The sequence below is a fragment of the Accipiter gentilis genome, chromosome 29, assembly GCF_929443795.1.
Source record: "Accipiter gentilis chromosome 29, bAccGen1.1, whole genome shotgun sequence".
In the NCBI taxonomy this organism is placed as follows: domain Eukaryota; kingdom Metazoa; phylum Chordata; class Aves; order Accipitriformes; family Accipitridae; genus Astur; species Astur gentilis.
The window spans coordinates 2,411,371-2,428,620 of record NC_064908.1 but is presented as its reverse complement, the minus strand read 5'-3'; the positions used below and the strand labels follow the sequence as shown (position 1 = coordinate 2,428,620).

At 48.2% G+C, this 17,250-nt stretch overlaps 1 protein-coding gene across 3 annotated transcripts; it reads left to right on the top strand.

The window, feature by feature from the left end:
* Nucleotides 1-9,151: 9,151 nt before the first annotated feature.
* On the top strand, nucleotides 9,152-14,576 carry LOC126052379 (interleukin-20-like). 3 transcript variants are annotated; one of them, XM_049832935.1, is made up of 7 exons: nucleotides 9,152-10,400; nucleotides 10,510-11,278; nucleotides 11,824-12,022; nucleotides 12,133-12,198; nucleotides 13,011-13,163; nucleotides 13,568-13,642; nucleotides 13,750-14,576. In XM_049832935.1, exons 3-7 carry the CDS (start codon nucleotides 11,843-11,845, stop codon nucleotides 13,825-13,827), a joined length of 552 nt encoding a protein of 183 aa, XP_049688892.1. In that variant the 5' UTR covers nucleotides 9,152-10,400; nucleotides 10,510-11,278; nucleotides 11,824-11,842; the 3' UTR covers nucleotides 13,828-14,576. The 3 variants fall into 3 exon arrangements, with proteins under 3 accessions (XP_049688892.1, XP_049688893.1, XP_049688891.1); XM_049832936.1 differs by having other exon boundaries at nucleotides 9,152-10,434; XM_049832934.1 differs by having other exon boundaries at nucleotides 9,152-11,278.
* Nucleotides 14,577-17,250: the final 2,674 nt, after the last annotated feature.

The following is a 17,250-nucleotide window of genomic DNA, read 5'->3' as shown; positions in this document are numbered from 1 at the left end:
TTTAAGCCACTCTGCGAGGGGTGCACGGAGTGGTGGGTGAGGTCGGTGCTGCTACGATGTCCTCTTGCTGCTGGTTCTTCTAAGGAGCCCATCGAAGCAGCGTCAGGCCGTCTGCCAGGAGAGTGATGCTGCCCTCGTCCATGCGAGGCTGTTTCCTGCTCCGCAAGGCAGCAGTTACAAATGGAGGTGTTATTACCTTTCATTTCTTTTCTTTTCTCCTGAAATAAGTTGTTGGCAGGGATTTTCTGATGCTCACAGCCCTGTCCTGTTTCTGTCCTTATAGAAACCAATGAGATCTCAGCACTGGCGTTTCAGGGAGTGGGGAGTACGTATTCCGAGTGAGCAGGGAGGATGAACGAGGCTTTCGCAGGCAAGTTTGTTTGCAGGTAAGTTAAGAATGTAAAAGTATGCAAACCCCCCATGAATATATGGTCCGTTTTGACTTACCCAAATATTTCTTGCACTGCCTTTTTTTGAGCATCCTACAGAGGCAATTTTTGAGTAACTCCTGTCTTGAACAAGTCATTTCACAAGTGCTGTTTTGATGAGTTTCTTTTTTCTAGTTTTGGTATTATTGGGGTGTGGATCTTCTGGAGAGTATTGTCTTTGTCATGATTTAGCATCAACGTGCTGACCGATGTAACAAATACAAACTCTTTATAGTTATGAATGGTCATAAGACAGAAACTAGTTATCACGGTTTGAGAAATCAGATAATGCAAACCAGCTGCTCAGAAACGTAACGTGACTGTCGGGGTGAATTATGGAGGCAACCTCACTCAGTTTCCACAGCAGCATCAGGCCCTCAGCCTGAAGCCAAACGTCAGGCTGGGTCACTCACGCAGTGGAATTTTGAAATGTATTTTTTGCACGGTGCCAAGCAGCTTACGCTGCGGCTTGAGAAATCCCGGGCTTTCTTTTCCACCCCCCAACTCGCAGAAAAACACGTGCCGCAGCTGGCGATGCCGCACGTGATGGCACGTGATGGCGGATCAACCCCGGTGCCGCAAGGGATGCTGCAGCATCACCGGTGCCGCTGGGGGATTTCCCACGCGTCCCCGCCGTGGCTTTCTGCTCCGAAATCATTAGTGTGATAACGCCACGGCCCCTGGGACTCTCCTGCAAGCCGTTCCGTACAGGCTGAGGCCCGGGCTCTGAGCCGACGCGTTACTCAACCAGAAAAGAAATAGCGATGGCCGTGCAAGGCTGTATTCAAATCTGACATTTCGGAGGCCCCTCTGAGAAGCCAGAGCAAAAGGAACAAGTTTCATCATGTGGATTCCCAGAATAATCAGCCTGGAGGCTGCTGATACTGCTGCCCCTTCAGAGAAAAATGCAATAAAACAGAATTGCTAGGGGTTTTTTTTGTCCTGTTGAAGTTGTTTATTTTAAGTTGAGGAATTTCTAATTAACAGCCTCAGCACAGGGTGCGTGGCCAGCTGTGCCATAGGTAGGGGGAGGAAGAATAACCTTAGCTGGACCTCACCTATGTAAGCAGAGATTTTTTGATTAAGAAATGATGCATCAGATGTGCTTTTCAGAGGCTTGGGGCATTTAAAATATTTTATTTATAACTTTCTACCTCCATGTGTTCAGATCCCCCTTCTGTTTTCTCTCCCTTTTTTTTTTTTTTTTTTTTTTTATTACAGAGAGAATGGGTGATGTAACCTGGCTGTTTCTCCCATGAGGTATCTTAATTACAGAGAGCCACAGAAAATGTGAACTTGAGTTATGAAAGCAGTAGAGTTTAGCATTTGAAAAGCTATTACTGAAATCGCATTGGTCCCAGGGGTATGACCTGCTTCCCTCCGTGGGAGCTGGGGTGTCTGCTCCGCTTCTGCTCAGCGCTGGTCTCACTGCACTTCTTCGGCAATTTGCCCGGGATTTATCTTTCTGTGGAAGTCTGAGGAAGGTTTACTTTGGTAACAGGATCAGGGACTTCTGTCCCTTTTTGGTTATTGTGTTCCATGTAGCTTTTGCGGGCTGTAACTAAGAAGTGGAAGATGAATCTGAATGGTGGAAAACCCCTCTCGCTGAAAATGGTGCTTAAAAAAAAAAAAAGGAAAAAAAAGAAGAAGAAAAATGATCTGAAGCAAACTTCCTCTGCTAGCTGTCTCCTGCCTGTCGGGAAAGGAGAGATTGGCAATTCATCGCCCACTCCTCGGAAGAGTCAGGCAGCGCATTTGCTGAAAATATAAAGTCAAATGTAAGAGCTGCAATCCTTGCAATGCCTCTGATTTATATTTATGGCTAAAAGGGGTTTTGCCAGTTGCTCTGTGCAGTGGGGAAATGTGCTGCAAACGACCGAGTCTTGTTTTCCACCAAGACCAGTGGATGCTTTGGTTAGCAGAGGGCTGCGAGCCGGCCTGCAGTGGGAAGACTGGTGTCCCACGGCCAAACCAGTGCTCCCTGTTTGTGCTGGGATCGGGGCAGAGCCGTACGGGGTGGGGGTTGATAGCAGGATAAACCTCTGGAAAAATTAACCTTGCCTCGTAGCATGATTTTCCAAGGATTTTGACCTAGAAGCTAATGGTGGCTGCAATGGATGGTGAAAGAGGGGGGTCTCCCAGCGCCGAGGACGGTGCGAAGCTGCCGTCGGCTCAGGGTGGGACAAACCCTTCGGTGCTTTTGGGACGTCCAGGTCCCAGTATACACCTTGTGAAGGGGGTTTGAGTCCTGGGGGGGGGGGGGGGCTGGCGGCGCCCTGGGGCAGCCGGTGTGGCGGCTCCCGCTCATCCCGGGGCCGAAACTGCGTCCGTGGGGAATCCGGTGCTGTGCCCGGCCCCGTTCCATGGTGCGTTCGCAGCAGCGGTGGGTCTGCGGGAGCGCACCCTGAACTGATCGGGCGGCAGCACTCTCCCCTTCCATCTCCCCCAGCCACCCTGCAGAGCTCAAAAAAGAAATCATCCCCATCAGTCTGGGGGCGACGGTGCTCTTACTTTGCGGCACAGCTCACGGGGGCAGCTTTCACCTCCTAAAGCCTCCTCCGGTGCCCCGATGGTTTTGCTCCCCGGGCCATTTTCTTGGGACACCGTTTGTTGTGCCTGAGCTCTGTGTTGCTGCTCGTTAGGCGAGCTGTAGCTTCGTTCGTTAGCCCACCGTTCTGCATGAGCAGCTCCAGCGTGGGGAGGGATGCACCTCTGCCAGGGCAGCCTGGATGGAAGGAGTTTTGCAAACAGGAGGTGGGAAAACAGCGCAGGAGACTTTCCAACGGGGGCTTGTCCTCGTGCCTGCTCCCGGGGGTTGGTGCCAATTTGCCTGGTTTTTGCTCATTTCTGCAGGACGTGCGCTATCAAATAAGGTAGGAAGGAGGGATGCCAAGCGGCTGTGACTTGCCAGCAAGTGACCTTTTTGCTGTCCTTAACCCTCCCGTCTCCCTCTGCCCCCAAACCGGGGCCGGAGCAGGCAGAGCTCTCAGCCCTGCCCGCCGTCGGCGTACCTCCACGCGGGTTCGCGTGCATCCAGCACCAACGAAACCTGCTTTGGCCCCTCACGGTTGTGAAATTGAGACTGATTCAAGTCCTGAGTTAATATGTACTCAAGGCAATATTAAGCCAGCCAAAACCGAAACCTGTGTTTAAGAGCTGGGTTATGTACAGAATCCACAGCTAATTTACTGAAACATAAGTTTCAGTTTTGGTGAAAGCTAAATCTATGACAGCTCTGACTGGCTATTGGAGTGATTCATTTGCTCCCCAGATAATTCAAAAATTGAGCTGATAGCAGTGAGCACTCAGTTTCTCCTCTATTAGGCATCATTTATTGCCTGCACCATCAGCACATTTTACCCTCCCGGGCAAACCCAGGCGCCATGTGGGACAGCCGGCTCGATTGCTTGCTCAAATCCCAGGCCAAGCCCAATTTTCTAAAAAAATGCCCTGCGTGACTTTTGCTATCGCATCAGTTTTCAGTTCTTCCAAAAATAAGGATGGGAGGGACACGAGAGCTGGGGGATAGGTCCACGCATTCCAGCAGACCGCGGGCTGGTATCTGCCGTGCCGCTGCCTGGAGCCCGGTGTCGGTCTCGGTGGCAGCGACAGAGGCCGTGTGTGTGATGGATGTTTCTCTTCTCTCCTGGGCATCGCTGAGACTATTTGAAAAGCCGCGCCGTTCAAAGCTCTGCTGGAAGCTTTGGAGGAGGAAGGGAGGGCTGGTTTGGTATTTCAACAAGAAACAGCCCCTCTGCCTAGCAGTGAGCTTGCTAAGCTCTGCCTCGGGTATGTTAAAGTCTTTGCTGTTGCTTACCTGGGAGTGCAGATGCTTAGCCCTGGTAAATCTGCGCACGGGCTAATGTTCTATTCTGTGTGATTATCTTTCTCTTTAAATCTCTATGCGCTGCAGAAAGCGCCGGATAGCTGATGCCATTTTCTGTGACTGTCCATTTGAATTTTCAAAGTAAAGAACTTACTTCAGCTTTGGTTTTCTAAACATTAACAAGCCTTTTCCGAAGAAGAGCCCGTTGGTGGGGAACAGCACCCCAGAACTGCCTGCACGAGCTCTTCTGTGAGTCATGGGAGCATCCATGGGCTTCAGCTGGGCTTCCCCAGGCTCACGATGGAAAATCCCTGACCTTGGAATGAGCTATTTTCTTCAATTTTGGCTAATTTTATTTTTGTCTCCTCTTGGGTTCTCTGCCTCCTGTCTCTTTTAGATTGCCTACTTTCCAAGGTGCAAACTTGCTCTATCAACAGCATAACCCGGTGCCCATGGGAGACCCCAGGAGTGCAGGACCAAGTGAAGCATCGCGATGGCTGGTAATGCGAATTATGATTGTAGTGCTAATTGCAAGAGAGAAAAAAGTTTAAAATTAGAAGCAAGTATAGTAAACAAATCTAAATTCTTCAGGGAAGATGTGCATGGGGGCTTCTTGTAGTTTTTGAAACTGGAAGTCTGACTTGCTTAGATCATTTTTCATATTCACTGATCACAGCTCTCTCCCTCAGAAAGACCTTTCAAGAAAGTTTCATTTCTGTGTGAATATTGGTCCTCCCAGCAGCGCACAGCCTCGCAGGCCACCAGGGGTGCTTCTCAGGCAGCTCAAAATCTTGACTGTACTTCAGCATTTTCTATACATCGGCATTATATTTGCTTAGAGAAGCCCAATTGCTAATATGTCAGATGCCCACATCAAAAATCTTCTGAAACCTCTTGGAAACTGAAAAAGCCTCATTCATTAAGCCTGCGTTTAATCTCGTTGGCAGATTTGAGTCTTTGAAATATATATGCACATTTGAAGACCAGTGCAAATCTTGGCACGGGTGCTGGGCTTTGCATCGTTCTCTCGTGGACACTTCTGTTCATCTTCAATGGCAGGGCAGTGCTTTTAAGGCAACTATATCCCAATTTGTGCAGAAATAGCCAATTTCCTCAACATGGTGGGGAAAAAAACCCCCCATCAAAATTCATTCTCTGACTGGGTAATCTTGCTGAAACGATCAGAAAAGAATGACATGTACCCAAGCAGTGGGCCGCTAAACCTTTTGGATAACTCCTGAGCTATTGCAGTTTTGGGGTGAAAATTTCCCAAGAGCAATTTGATTCTCTAGCCAGCTCTCCTGATTTTAGCAGGAATGTGTTGAACTCCCCTGGGCTGGTCCCTAGCATCACACACAGCTCGTGCACTTGCCTGATTTTCAGCACAGTGGCACTTTGGCTGGACTCACCACTTTCTGAACGCGCACTTTGCAGAGGAACCCCCCGGGCACAGAAGTGGCTGCTGAAACCCAAGGGCTGGACAGTTGAAGAAAAGCTAGCAGGAGCTGCTCTTTAGCTGTATTAGTAAACTGTAAAGACCTAATATATGCATTTCCCTTTGGGGAAGATGCCATTTATGATAACCAAAATATGAGTTCATATTTTATCAAAACAGGGGAAGCAAGTGTCTAACCTTCAACACCCCCCAACCTGGTGACTAAATTAATGGTTTTCTGCAGAACAGATATGTCGGTGTACAAGATCCTCCACCACGCTTTTCCCCTTCCACAAAGGTGAATCTTCGAGGGGGAAAAAAAAAAAAAAAAAAGCAAAAGTGCACTTTTTTTTTTCATTTTTCTTTACCCTCTTTGGTGAAATCCCGGCTTGGCAGCAACACTGCCATTGGTGAGTCATGCAGATGAGTGTCACATCTGCTCCGTGAAGGCGGTGGCTGAGGCAATGTCATTTTCTGTGACGTGCAGCCCTGCACAGCCGGGAGTGACCACGACCCGGCCGAGGACATCCAGCGAGGACGGGACGAGCCCGGGGCCACCCACAGCAACCGGGGTGATGGTGCCCGGGGGAGATGGCTCTCTCCCATTTCTGATGAAGCTTGCACCTGGGGACGTCCTGGGCTGGGCTGTAGGTAACAAGAAACAGCAGAAACAGCCCCAGAAGGACAGGCCCGGGCAATGGCCTAAACCAGGATGATTCAGATATCGTCATAGGGTGGGGGACATTCTGCCAGGCTCTCCCAAAGTCCCTCAGCCCCTCAGTACTGGGAAAGTAGCCGCTCTGCCCACAAAGGGGGGTCCTAAAGCTGCCGAGAGCCCCGTGAGCTGCTCGGGAAGAGATCCTGGAAAAGAGCCTGAAGTTTTGCTCCCCTGGCTTCGGAGATCTTTTGAGCCTGACTGAATGAAAGTTGCATTTCATTAAGCTGAGCCGTGCTTAGCCTGTTGCTCCTTAAAAGGCAGTAGTCAGTGTTTGATTTTCAGAACTGTTCAAGTGGTTATGGTTAGAAACGTGAGCGAGAAGAGGGCACACAATGTACCACACCTATCAGCCCATAACTCCTTGCAGTTTTTTCTGAGTCATTTGTCGAGTTTACCGAGAAAAACAATTTTTTACTTTTGTCAGCAGCACCACAGAGCTGGGGCTGAGCGAGCGGCAGGGCTGGCGAGCCTGCTCGTCCCTGGTTTCTGTTGATAATGAACTACACTAATTAAGAGGGAGAAGAGCAGCCAGATTTTTTGAGACTGGGAGAGGGCACTGCCGGCTGCGGAGCACGTTTCCGTCACGAAGAGCAAAGCGCATCGGTGCAGAAGCTAATGGAAATAGTGACGACAGGGTGGGTGACACCCATCTGGGTGCTGCTGTGAATCCCTGGGTTTCAAGAGGACTGTGCCAGATTAGCACTTGTTCAAATGAGACTTGAAATGGGATCTGGATCGGAGGGCCAGGTGATTGCTTGACAATAAAACCTCTGACTTTTAAGGCGCTGAGAACTACTCAGAGCTGCAGCATAGCACCACTGCTGCAGTCGATCTTCCCATTAGTGCCCAGCTATGACTAGGGTAGGGCTGTCTGACAATGTACACCACTGCAGGTATGTAAGAAATTACTCAGGTGCATAAAACCCAAGTGGAAACATTTTCTTCTGCCTGTGGAAACAGAATCACGTTCCTTTGGTAGGGGTTTTGGTGAGCTACAGTATTACCAGGAGAGATGTAAAATTCTACAAGCATTTTTGTTTCACGCGGCCGCGTTAATTTTTGCAGATCTTTTCCTGATGGATGTCAGGAAGAGTTCCTGAGTTCTGTTATTGTTGCTGGACTTTGTTATTAAGTCTTGATTTTTCTTTTATTAAAATTACTGGAGGCATTTCTATCATTCACGTTGTCTAGTTCTGTGGATCTGTGTACAAACCATTATTAACCTCATATCTGAAATGCTGGTATACCTGAAGCTGCAGTGAAGTATGAGTAATGACAAAGAATGGCAAACCAAGAATGGTCTGTAAAGTATTATCAGATCTTACAGCATGCAGCTACATTGAAATGTACTATTGAAACTGGTACCTTATCACTCTGAAACACTTTACTGGAAACCTACTGTTAATGTGTGTGTGTGGTCAGTTCTTGACAGCATGGCTCCTTCAGATCTGAACAGCTTGATATTTTTTTTAAAGGAGTTTTTTTTTAGGATAAAACAAAAACTTCTGGATATTTGAAGTGAATAAATGTGGATTTGGGTCAGCAGTGGATCACACTGAGCAGGACTGCAGGAACTCACGGTAAGTGGCGTGCACAGGGCATGGCTCTCCAGCCCCAACACTGGAGCAGGCTGGGAACTGCTGCTGAGTTTCCTGACGTAACCGCTGTCGGTGAGTAGGTGTTTTGCCTCCCGTCATGCTCCCAGGCTCTCCAGGAACGTCTGCTGTGTTAGTCATTTCAACAAGCCATTTGTCTGCAGCAGGCTGGTGCTTTCTGCTGGTTTGGAGATGTTTCCATTACCACAGCAGCGATGCCAGCTCTGCACGGTGAGGTGATGCGGATGCTGCCGCCTGCTTGGCAGGATGAGGCTGAGCATCATCGGTCCTGGCAGCGGTCGGAGCTGCCGAGAGCTGGAGCGGTCCAAGAATCTGCTCCGAGGTTTGTTTTCCAGGCTGCACCGGGAACGTTCCCTTTGGCCCCACTGGGCTGCTGGCCCCTTTTGTGCCTTTTCGAGTGGCGTCGCTGCAGATGTGAGACGTGCAGGAGCTGTGCTGCTCACCACGGACTTTGTGTAAATGATTTCTAAGACAACCTAACGATACACGGGGCTTAGTTTTTAACTCCCTAGCATGATGGCAGCTGGCTAACAACCCCCGATGCTGCCTTTGCTTGTTATTTGGGTGGTAACTACTTGTAGTGTGCCCTGTCACAATGTGCCTACCATAAAATTCCAAGGGAGGAGCCCTCCCCCGTTAGAAGGGAGTTGCCTGGAAGGGTTCCCTGGGCAAGGACCACTTCCCCGCTCCCGGCACGCTCCCCAGCGCTGCTGTACGCAAAAGGCTTAATTATTCTGAGAGTGCCTGGGGGAGTCAGTTCCCATTTTACTATCTGAGCTCATCTGCAGAGTCACTCAGAAATCCCTATTTCTCCTTTTCCTCTTCCTTCCCAGAGCATATGAGAAATGGCTTGCTATTTTATTGAGGATATTTTCATGTGGTCGTAGCTGGCAGGTAGATGACAGCCTCCTTTAGTCAGGCTGCCAGGGGAAAGCCAAGCCTGGGTGATTTGCTTCTCTCAGGACTTGGTCCAACACACGCTGAGATCCCTGCTGATGCCATCCCATCTGCTCCAAAAAGTGAGGTTTTGGACCTCCCCCAGGTCCAGCACTTGGGGTAATCAATCACCATCATTGCACACATACTTCAAAAATGAAAAACTATCTGGATTGTCTCCCCCCCCTCTCTGATGTGGTCATTCTCCTCCTTGCCCTTGTGATGAGGGTCATGCTGTTGCCTCCGCTTTGCAAATGGTCAGTCACGGGACGGAGAGGCCAAGGGACACCGGCCCAGGACCCTGCAGAGGTCTGTAATGGAGCAAAGCCCTGGACTCCAACAGTATAACATTTCACTCCTGTTCCTCTATCACCCCAGCATCTTTCCTCCACCAGCCTGGCTGGCAATTTTTAACCCATGACTGTTTCTTGCCTGCTGGCATTTGGCTGAACTGTCTTGAGCGTCAGTTCAGTTACCAAAAGGAAAAAAAAAAAAAAAAAAAAGAAATCCCTTCTTCTCATCTGCAATTTACATAATTAAGTAAGAACTCATTGCCTCTTCCCTCGTTTCCTCACCAAAGCTGGGTGTGCGCCGGGCTGCCTGGGAACGCTGCTGGTGCCGCTTCCTCTGCTCCAGGCAAAACTTTTGCTGCAATTACAGGCAGCAGCTGGGAATTGGGGGAGGAAGGCAAAGATTAACAACATTGCGCTGCTGAGGATCCCTCCAGCACCTCAGCAAGGGCAAATGCAACCTGCTGCAGATTTAGACCTGCCTTTTGGCTGTTTTACGGTGTGGAGGCATGGCGATGAGGGAGGCATGTTTAGTGCGTTTGGGGTAGTTTCAGCAATACTGTATGCAATACTATGACTAGCCTGGGCATAAAATCTATTTGCCTAGTCTTCCCCGATGATGGATATATGCTCAAGATTGAGCTTGGTTATCAATAAATTACTCACCCAGCAAAACTTTATAGAACAGCCCTGGCCCACAGGCAGTGGCGCACAAGATCTACCCGCCTTGCAACAGGCACAGGCTCAGACTGCTGCTCTCACCCAGAGCATCGTGCCGGCTCCAGAGGTTGGCTGTAGGATTAGAGGAGTGTCTTTGCCACCTCCATGCCCTCTAAGTCCATCTGACCTTCCCTCCTGGGTACAGGTAGTCCAAGAAGGTTTTTTAACTGCTCATTTTTGTTTGTAGACAGAACTTAGCTACCTCCAGAGGAGTTACAGAAACAACCACACTAGCCTCAGAGCCAACAGCATGGTGAACCACCTGGGTTTTGCACCAGTGCTGCCACATTCATGTGACAGCATGCCCCAGCTGGCAAACCCTGGTTCCCTGGGGACTGCCTGGATCTGAAATGTTGGTATGAGAATACGCCTGGTGTGCTCGAGGACCTTGGCTGCATCAGTTCTGCTCAGCAGCTAATGCTTGCAGCAGGGTAATCACAGACTTTGCAGTCAAAGTCTTTGCTGGTGGGTGAAACTTCCCTGCTGCCGCTGGGCTGATGGGCTTGTAAAGGTCTGAGTGAAATGTCTGTCCTTCTGCAGGGTGATAACTTTGGACTGTGCATAGCCATCACCTAAGTCACCCGTGCTCCTGAAAACCAAGTGACTTCTTCTGGCACCGCGGTGGGAGCTGTGTCATCCCAAAGGCCTGACCTCTCGTACCTGTGCAACTCTGCTCTCCAAACACCAGGGATGTGCCGATGGAGAGAAGCGTCCACCCACCTGAGGAGCGAGCCCGAGAGCAGGGTCCCCCGTACGCGGCGGGTGAAGGCCCCGTGTGCCAGGACAGTGATGGAGAAAGGTCTTGCCAACTTTCTGAGTCACGCTACTTTTACTAGCACACCAGGTCCCATTGCCAGAAACCCTCCCGCCTCGGGACGTTTGGACCACTGGCATCCCGGAGGGGGTGATGCCACCCGGCTTCCCACATCCCAATGGCTCCATGATGAGCCGGGAACGGCCCCTCTCCGTGCCGAGAGGAACACCCGAGCTTGGCATTTTGGGGACGTAACCCCCGTGATGGTCCCTCCTTTTGGTCACGTCCTTCTTCCCGAATGAAAAATGACACAGCAATGCCAAGATTTCCCGCCTCCATAGGTTAGGGAAACTCCTGTGGGTGAGAGAGGTTGTCCCTTTCACTAGCTCATTAATTCAGTAAATTACAAAAGGAAATACATGCTGGGAAAAGCAAGAAAAATCCCAAAAGTTAATCGAAGAGTTATTTCCTCCCGGTACCTGGATAAAACCGTGTTCTTTGGAGCTCTTCAGGTCAGACGTCAGCAAGACAGGTGAACCCACATCAAAGAACAAGGTAAAATACTGATTTTATCCTTTTGCTCTATGTGCTCATGCATATCTCCTTGTATTTCTATAATGAGTCTCCGATTTTTATTTTTTTTTCATTAATAACTGTAAATTTCAGTGCTAACAGAACTTGGATTTGAAGTAGGCTATTTCTGAGGAAAAGCATTTTCTTTTGTGATCAGATTTTGGGATCTGCTGCTTTCAGCCACAGTTACCTCCTGCTGCTTCTGAGTCAGTAGACTTTTAAAAATTTAATTTAGCTGTATTATTTTCTGATCCAAATTTTTCAGAAGAACTTCGTCTATTTACATACAAACTTTTACTGGTATTTTATTTTTTTTCTTTCTTTTTGGATCTTCTGTTAAATATTTGGTTTTATTTGATTTTTTCTCTCGCACATGGGTAGTAAAAAAGAAATGGGTAAGAGATACTAGTCAGCATGTTTTTTTTAATAGATATGTACAAGCGCTATGTAAATATGTATATTTTCATAAGCACCACAACTGTGTTATTTAGGAAAAACACCAAGGCAATATTGTCTTCCTTGAACAGGTCTCCCAGGCAGCTGGCCATGCTTGCATCCTGCCGTAGCATGAAGGGATCCCACTTATTCCTCTGCCTCTTCTCCATGTCATGCTGGTTGAATTTGATGCCGACAGCTGCGAACAAAATCTTCCACTTTGGACCCTGCAGGATTTCAGTGAGCGTGACTGAGATTAGGTCTGGTTTCACAGCAATTAAAGCCAACATCGTAAGTATTGCTCTGGGCTCTTGTGGAGCTGGGGAGGATCTTTAGTCGGCTGCTCCCGAAGCCCCTCGGAGCCAGCACGTACCTCACCGTCTCTGTCTTCTCCCGTGCAGCAAGCCAGAGACCCCATCAGGACCCTCAGCATCTTGTCTTATCCACATTCTCTGCACAAGGTTAAGGTGGGTGTCCTTAGCGTGTCTCCAGTTTTTCTCTGAATAATTTTGACCAGCTAGCATCCTAACACCAGCCATGAGGTGTACCAGCTGAGGGCGTTCAGGGAAGTTGTTCAATACCATGGCTTCTTCTGAGTTCCTGCAAAACACAGACACTGAGCGGGTCAGGGAGGATAAAGTGATGCGGATCACGTATACGAGAAGAGGTGGGTGTCCTACTGCCGGTTCCTGCCCCTGCGGCAGACTGCAGCGCACAGGGCTTTCACCCTGACTGGCTTTCCAGAAATTGTGGGCAGAGATTATTTTTTTTGTTGCTGCATGTAATGCTCCAGTTACAGGAGCTTTAGCTGCGGCATCCCGCCTCCTCCGTCAGGGGAGACATAGCGAGGTAAATCAGGATTTGGGTGGAAAGCTGTCAAAGAATCCGAAAACAGGTGAATGTGATCTTGGGACATAAAATATATTATAAATAAGTATTTTACAGCTCTCTTTTACACTCTAAAGCACTAGACATGGGCCACTGCTTCAGGTCTCAGCATCTAACACCCAGCTACAAAATCAGCTATTTGTTGTGTTGACTCAGTAAGACTTGCTGAGGATGGGTCTCCTGGAAGATCAGTCTAAAATCATTTCCTACATATATTATCAGTTTATATCAAGCATCACTGAAAAAGCTTTATGAGTCAAAACATCCCCCTGTGCTCAGCTACCGTGCTTGCTGTTAGAGATGTTTTTTTCTAGAGGGAGGTAGAAAGGTTGGTGACTGCAGGTTTATAGTGCTTTGGAAGACATTTTAAAAATGAAATTTATTCCTTCAGTCTTCAGATAGATGCTGCATCACCCATCACCTCTTCGACTTCTACGTGGACAAAGTTTTCAAACACTGCAAGACCGAGGATTCATATGTCAACCGAAAAATCAGCAGCATAGCCAACTCCTTCCTCAGTGTGAAGAGGAAACTTGAGCAGTGTGTAAGTCTTGGGTGTTGCTACAGTTTAGTTTAGCCTGTTAGTATTTGGTATATAAACAAACCTAAGCATTTTATAAAGTTACAAAATCTTTATTTATAAAAAAGGTTTTGACAAGAATACAAAGAAGCACAATGTAAAGAGCGTGTGTGTCAGCTGAGAAATTTTTATACTTGCCCACTCATCAGCAAACTCCCATATTAGTTGTTAAGGACAATACTTTTCCTGTCCCTCTGTCTATCGAAGTAAACTCTGTTCTTAGCTGAAGTCTGATTTAAGGACCGGCAGTCTTTTCCACAATTTAACAAAGTCTCAGTCTATACAGTAATTTCCAGCATAATTAGAAACTGATCTCTTATTTTTAAAAACAAACCCCCAAACTAATGAATTCTATCTTATTTTTCTAGCATGAGGAAAATAAGTGCCTGTGTGGACAGGAATCCACTGAGAAATTTAAGCAAATACTTGCGAACTATGAAGGGGTAAGTTGATGACTAAGTCTAGTAATTAATGCAGATATTCAGATTCTTTTTACCTTGGATTGTACTCGCTATCTTTGCTTGCAACTTGTTCCTTTATATCATTTCAGCTGAATGTCACATCTGCAGCAATTAAATCCCTCGGCGAGCTGGACATCCTACTAGACTGGATGGAGAAATCTCATTAGAGAGCAGAAGGCATTAATGACCCACCAACGGCTGGGGCTAATGAAGCTGCTGGTACATTGCACATACCTGTGGTGAACGGGAAAATAATGTGCTGTATCGGTGCAGTTTCTCACTGATTGCGGATGCATTCAGTCAAACACTGAGTGTTTTGTTAGCCAGGTACATCGGCGAATGCATCAGCAGAGTCTTGCATGGAAATATGGAGTTTGATCAAATCAGCATAGCACTCGCTTAGCTGACTTCTATCAAAGGGTGCTCTGCAAGGGAAAATCTAAAAGGGTTTCTCTTGCTAGCAGACTTAAGCTGTGATCATTTATTAAAAGTATTGTTTAAATTATAAATTTTTTGTATAGGGAATGTACATTCATGGGTGCTGAGTGCCCGCTGGAACGACTCTGGTGTAGTTAATGCTGCAGAGCAGCGCTCCTAAGTCTGGGCTCAGTCTTAAGTGACTGCTCCTGCTGATTGATCTGGCTAAAACGAGGTGCACAGTGTGACAAAAGCTTCTAAGAATAGGTCCTGGTGGGTATGTCAGGGCTTAGAAATCTGTGTTTCCTTTTGAGATTGTATTTTCTGCCTTATCAGTAAAAGAAAACTTTCTATGCAAGATATGTGGTTGCCGAATAGAAAAAGGTTCTTGTATGTATTGTGTAATTTACTGACACTCGGTAGTAAGTTTTGTGGAAATCTGTTGCAATTACTGTAAATAAACCCTACTTGAAACTGCTCTGAGTCTGTCAAGATTCTGAGGAATTATATGTTTCAGGTTGGCAAAACTTTCTGAATTCACCGTGGTGCCCTTCCATAGCAGATACTGTCACTCCTAGTATCCCAGAGGTGATGCATCGTTCCCGGCATGCCAGAGAGACCAAAGTTTAGACCTGAGTGATACTAAATCAGCCCAGCTTGCCCCTGAGACCATTTTTACTGCGCATTATGTATATAGCTCTGGTCTGTTTTCACCCATTTGGGGCTCTTTTAGCCACCAGTGACTGCACGCATGTTGCTGGTACCCACTGGTTCTGCATTGCTCTAAATCCCTTTTCCACTGTGTTTTCCCACAAGGTGTTAGTACACGTATCGCTGTAGTATTTAACAGTGGCAGAGGCCTAATGCGTTAGTACGTGAACCCAGACCACCCAAGTCATCTCTCCCTGCAGCCAGGAGGTGTTATGCACTCCTGGTGTCAGGACCCAGGTAAATGCTGCTTATTAGCACAAGTCAGAGCAGTCGGATGTTTATGTCCCCGGCAGCACTCTAGTCCTAATATTTCAAGTGATAAAGTCCTACTGTTGCATTCATTAGCCATAAGGCTTGAGGGTAGATCTCTGACTTGGTGCATTTTGCTCTAGGAATCAGCTAAGCTGAGCAAAATGTACCAAAACTGCTGCCAGCTGTGGTGGCAGGAGCACAGCCAGGGCGCTGCGTGCTCTCCCCTGGCTCTGAGCAGTTCTTATTGCTGTTAGGGTCAAGACTTTGCTTCTAGGTCTGAACCGTTCGGGCTTGCACAAACCTCTTCTCAGCGCCTCCGATTCCCATGGGACAGCCCAACACTCTTCAGCTCTCCCTTTCCTGCCCACGGACATGGCCAAGCTTCAGCAGCTGGGATGGACGGAGGGCTGGCTGTTCCCACCTTGGGCGATTTCTAATGATGCTACAGAGGTGACACAGGGAAGGCGTTAGCTGCAGAAGAGGCTCTTTGACAGGGTTTTGTTATTATGGAATAAGGTCCTCACGTCCTCAAGGAGAACCCAGTTACTGCTTTGGTTACATCCCCATCACAGGAGGACCCTGGTCAAGACCTCCGGCAGCACATGGGCATCACCGGAGCTTCACGTCAGTCCGGTGGGTGCTGTGCCTTTCATCGGGCACCAGCACAATGAGGAGCTGCGGAGGAGGAGGAGACTCCTTGTCTCTTCCCAAAAAGGCCCGTTTGGTGACCTGGCTGGGTGAGCTCACCAGGATTTGCCTATGGCGCATCTGCATGTGCTTCACGCTGAGCAGGATTTGGTGATTCACTTTTAAAAGAAAGATTTCCTTGATTGCTGACTATCCTTCCTCAAACATTTGCGTATGCCAAAGGAAAGCCTCTCAGGGCTTTGATTTCTCTTAATTTGCTTTCTCATGGGTTTTTGCTGTGTGACTTTCATTTGTCCTGGTGCCAGGGCACGAACGGGTGAATACATCCCTCCACGTGCTGTCAGCATCACAAAAGCCGATCTTTCAACACCATCACCTTTGAAATCAACCATTGAAGAATGACGTATCTTGCATATACTGTGATTTTCTGTTAAAGACAAACCATTAGGAATGAAGCGGTGATGCAATGAGATACCACAGCTCATCACTGACCAAATGTTTGGCAGTCTGGTGAAGGAGATGGGGCTGCTTGGTGAGGTCCCTGTAGACCTTTCCATTGATCGTGGTGGGCTCTGGATCACAGCTTGAGTGAGAAGTGTGGGTTTTATTCCACATCCTCAGCTTATGCTGTCACAATTATTATTATTTATCTGATTTCATTGATTTTGTATCCTGTGCGGCGGGTTGCATGCCTCAGTCCATGCGCGTTTTATTGCTTTCATCTCAAACTAAGTTTACACTTAGCGCTGCAGCACCCCAGGGACGTGCCTCTTTGGAAATGAGGTGCCAGATGGAAGGTGTCAGTGGTGGGAAGCAGCAGGAGCCGTGGGCAGGCAGCTGCCGGGGCTGAAGGGTGCAGGCAGAGCCAGCTGGCAGGATGCTCAGCCCACCCATGTTTCTTGGCCCTTGCGCCTTTCCTGGGAGTTTAGCTCATTCTCGCTGCTCCCAACGCGGTGTGGGAGGAGCGGAGCTGAGAAAAGGATGCCGGCGGGCAGGCTGAAGAGGAAGCGGATTTGCAAATAGAGAGTGAAAGGGGGTTTCTCCTCCCAGAAATTTCCAAACCTTAGCGTTCTCCTGAAGCTTTATGACTGCTTACCCCTGGGGACACTTTCCAAGCACACGCCTTTCCTATTGCACCAGAATAATTCATTCACTTACAACAACTTTGGGCAGGCGCAGACCTGTCCTGGCCCCTCCACGCCTTTTCTGATATCCAAGCCCCTTCCCACTGTGCTGCCGAGGGGATGCAGCCCGGGAGATGAGGCGGATGAGCTATAACCTAACATTCGAGGTCTCAGCTTTGCTATCAGTAAGGTGATGATTATTGCCATGCAGATGTGAGAGCAGCCCTGAAAAAACAAAGGCAGGGCTGGGAGGGGAAACACAAATACCGCTGGAGCTGCTGCCCTCGTACTCACAGTGAGCCGAGCTCATCTCAGTGCTGCTTGTGGGGAGGTCCATGATTTAGGAATAATTTGGTTTTTATCCTTGATGAAAACTCTGTGTTTGTAGGCTAACGCAAACAGCCGCTGCCTGACACCTTGCTCAGCTACCATACTGTT